Source organism: Drosophila simulans, chromosome X, assembly GCF_016746395.2.
Source record: "Drosophila simulans strain w501 chromosome X, Prin_Dsim_3.1, whole genome shotgun sequence".
Taxonomy (NCBI): Eukaryota; Metazoa; Arthropoda; class Insecta; order Diptera; family Drosophilidae; genus Drosophila; species Drosophila simulans.
Window position 1 is genome coordinate 2,210,593 of NC_052525.2, and position 3,723 is coordinate 2,214,315.

General features: G+C 46.1%; 1 protein-coding gene across 1 annotated transcript; it reads right to left on the reverse strand.

Moving 5' to 3' along the window:
* Positions 1–1,900: 1,900 nt before the first annotated feature.
* Positions 1,901–3,551, reverse strand: LOC6724960 (40S ribosomal protein S12, mitochondrial). The gene is made up of 2 exons (XM_002105960.4): positions 3,307–3,551; positions 1,901–2,326 (listed from the first exon to the last, which is right to left on the reverse strand). Exons 1-2 carry the CDS (start codon positions 3,356–3,358, stop codon positions 1,956–1,958), a joined length of 423 nt encoding a protein of 140 aa, XP_002105996.1. The 5' UTR covers positions 3,359–3,551; the 3' UTR covers positions 1,901–1,955.
* Between the last annotated feature and the right edge of the window lie 172 nt (positions 3,552–3,723).

The following is a 3,723-nucleotide window of genomic DNA, read 5'->3' on the forward strand; positions in this document are numbered from 1 at the left end:
ATCCACTATCAACCCCCAGCCACCCAACCCCGAAAGGTCGCCGAACACGTGTCCATGATTAAATAAAATGTTTGGCAATTCGTACAGTCAAACTCCAGTGACTCCGCCACCCTTTCTCTACGCCTTTCCATTTCGTGTCCGCAGAAAAGAGTAAAACTAAACGGGGAAGTGACAGCATCGATTGGTTATGGGTGTGCAAAAGATGATTAGAAGGGGTGCAGGCACAATTAAAGCCCTTGGCCACAAAACAGACCAGAACAGAAACTCACAGATATAGAAGAAGAGGCCAAAGTTGGGAGAAAATCAATAACTAACGCCCAATGTTGTGGTAAACAAAGAACAATTAAATATATAGTCGATGCAAGAGCCAGAGGGTCAAGGATGAGTTTGATTTAAAATGTGTTATATCTTCGCAAATATTCTAGATATACAACAAGATTAGCATATTGGCCGGCCGTATCTCCTAGTTCGGACACTCAATCATTCCCCGAAAAATTGCGATTCGAGTCGCACAATTCGTTGGAGATAAAAACTTTTGAATGTCGTTTTTCCCAGATGTTTTGCCAATTCATTCTGGCCAAGCCACAGACGTGTGAACGCCTCGATGATTGGCCAGTAATCCCCGAGACCGGGAGTCATTTTTCATTTGGCAAATTTTACAGTTAACACGGCGAACAAAAGGAGCTGAAGAAAAAGCAGCTAATATCCTTCGGTGATTACACGGAAGCGGGACTCGTATGTGTTTTTTCCTCAACGCTGGACAATGGCGTTTTTATTGATAAAAATTATGCACGCCGGCAAACAAAGGCGGGGCCCAAAGATGTTGGACAACTTGACTCAGCAGAAAAGACGGCGAAGACGAACGATCCCCGGACAAAGGACCTGCTGTCATAATGGCTCAATCAGGCAGCAGGACTAAGGACTTTCGGCCGGGACTAACGGTACACCCATGGTCCTGCATTCTGACCCTCTGTTGACACAATGTCTGGCGGACAGAGGAAACGGCATTGCTGCGGTCACCGAAATGTCATCCATCCGAGGATGTGGACAAAAAAGACATCTACACGGCGACAGTTTCGACGTCGGCTAACTTAAAAAGGATCCTTCGATGTATTTGCCTAACGGTCTCTGCGACTGTCCATTCTGCGGATGGGTTAACGGTGAGTCCTGCGCAGGACACTCCCGAAACGACTTTGATTCGGACCGACAATTCGGGTTGAGGAGAGTCACTGAGGATCCCACAACTATGAACTGTGTCTGTAATTATAGTTTGATATTAGATAGTTTGCAATCAGTGAAATTTACATTTCGTGCCCATATGCGTTTCACCTTCAGCGAATGATTAATCGTAGAAAACCAAACCCAAACCTAAGCCAAGCTCGTAATTTGCAATTGCACTTGTGATCAGAACTGATCAATCCGTATTTAAGTCCCAGTTCTCTAAAGAAGATACTTCCCCTTGTGGAAGGACTCAATTTTCTTAGCTAATTTTCGGCAGTCACCCAGCAGGATTCCCAAAAAGGACCAACTACTACATCGATTTTCCATTGAACTTCATAGCTGTGAAGAGTGGGCGTATTGGAGTGACGCCCATTTCAGCTAACGATTATTTGGCAGAAAATTTGCAATTCTGTTAAAAAGCAAACAGGATTCATGCAAAAGGATTTGCCAGCTAAAGCGTAAAATGCCGTTTAAGACCATTTTCCCCTGAGAGACCCGGCTATTCTTAGGTAAAGATGATGCGACAGCCTATTGACTTAAGATTACGAGAATGCAGCCAACCGAAGGGAGATCCTGACTGAGCCCGTTCACTTGTCACTACTCACTCACTTACCTCTTAAGCCGGCTGAGCTGCATAATTTTCCGTAAAAAACAAACAATAATAAGACCGACGCATCCGTCTGTTGATTGTGGAGCTATGCATTTGAACAACGTGATTAGGAAGTGGTTAATAACTATTGGCTCTTCTTGATGACGTGTGCCAAGTCGTAGACTCCGCGCACAGCCTTCAGCTTCACGCCGGGCACGTCCTGCAGACGCCCCACGCGGCACAGTACGATGTTGTGCTCCTGCAGGTTGTGCCCGATGCCGGGGATGTAGGCCACCATCTCCTTGCCGGTGGAGAGACGCACCAGCACGCACTTTCTATTGGCCGAGTTCGGCTTCTTGGGCTTCTTTATCAGCGTCTTCAGGACGACGCCCTTGGCGAAGGGCTTTCCATCCAGCGGCTGGCGCGGCGGCCGCGTCTTTATGTGCGGTCCGCTGCGGTGCATCTGCTGCAGCGATGCCATTCCACGGACGGCGGTCTCATAGCTGCACTGGATGGCTGGCAAATAAATGAAAGAGTTAGATATGTCGCTTAAAAAAAAAACAGTACAATCATGATCATCTATAAAGGTAATACTTATAGTTGAAACTTCTTGATTTTGTGCAATTGGCTAGACTATGAACACACAAGGGTTCGGCCATCGACTCGATTGAGAATGCAATGATGGGAGCGAAAGAGATCGGTCGAAATCAATAAAGCACGACTGTACCGGCTTCGAAATGCGGACAAAAGGGTCACTTCCACGGACAGTTGGTCAGTGATTGACAATGCCCGCTGGTTCTGTGCTGGCTCCTTTGTCATGCGGCTAATCTCTGTGGAAATCGAGAATTGTGGAACGGAGTTGGCGGCTGGCGACAATAATTGCGGCCAAATGACGCGCAAGGATGGGAGTACTCGCTCCGAATCCTGTCAAGCCTTTTTGGCCAGAAACAAAGCGACGCAGCAGCGTTTTCAATTATAAATATGCCAAATGCCACACACAACACAAGCGGCAGGTAATAATTTCCATATGCAGGATTGCCGGACAAACAAATCCGGCACCTATTGTCCCCTAAACTGCGACCTTTTTTTGCGGTTGAACATTTCTATTGTTTCCGCGCTTTTCCTTCTTTTTCGGGGTGACAGGTTTTCAATTATTTTACCAATCTAAAGCGGGGGAGCTGCGGAATGTGCATGTGCATATGCATGTGAAACTGGCAATGAAAATATTCGCAGGCGAAAAGTGCGGCCGCCACGCGCTGCCAAAACTAAAACTCAAAAAGAGTTGGGAAAACCTGGGGAAATGCAGGAAAGTCGGGGGAAAACAAACACTTATGCGCTCCCGGTTTATTTGGTTTGCACTTCGCAGCGGAAGGGTGGCTAAATGCGCCAAGTCACGGACTCCTAAGGGCCAGTTCCTGCGTAGGAGCAGCTCGTGCCCACAAAATCAATTAAGATATTCGTTTTGAATGCATTTAACTTGTTTTAGTTAAGCTTACCCTGCGAAGCCAACTGTTTCGTAATGCCAAAGGATTGCCGCAGAAAATTCATGCTCTCGGAGTTCTGTTCAGCTTGTTTGTGGTACCAGCCGTTCCTCGGATTGGTTGCGCTTGTTCGGAAGCTATTTAGTCGGCCTTTTGTGTTATAAAAGCGCTAAAATAATTAATAATCTAATTCCAATTCAGTTCTAATGTGACAATCAGCTGTTATTGTCCTAGAGCTGGCACAAGTGTCGATAGTCACGCATGGCAGTAAAGTATGGTAGGTGTACTCGCTTAGAACTGGTGGGTGCATTCGCTAATGAGAGTTGCCATATGAAGGCGGGATTTTTAAAAATGGTACTCAAATATATGAAAATCCCAGTATCTTGAATGCCAGCACTTAAATTTCCCATCATTAGAACAAAAATACCGGGA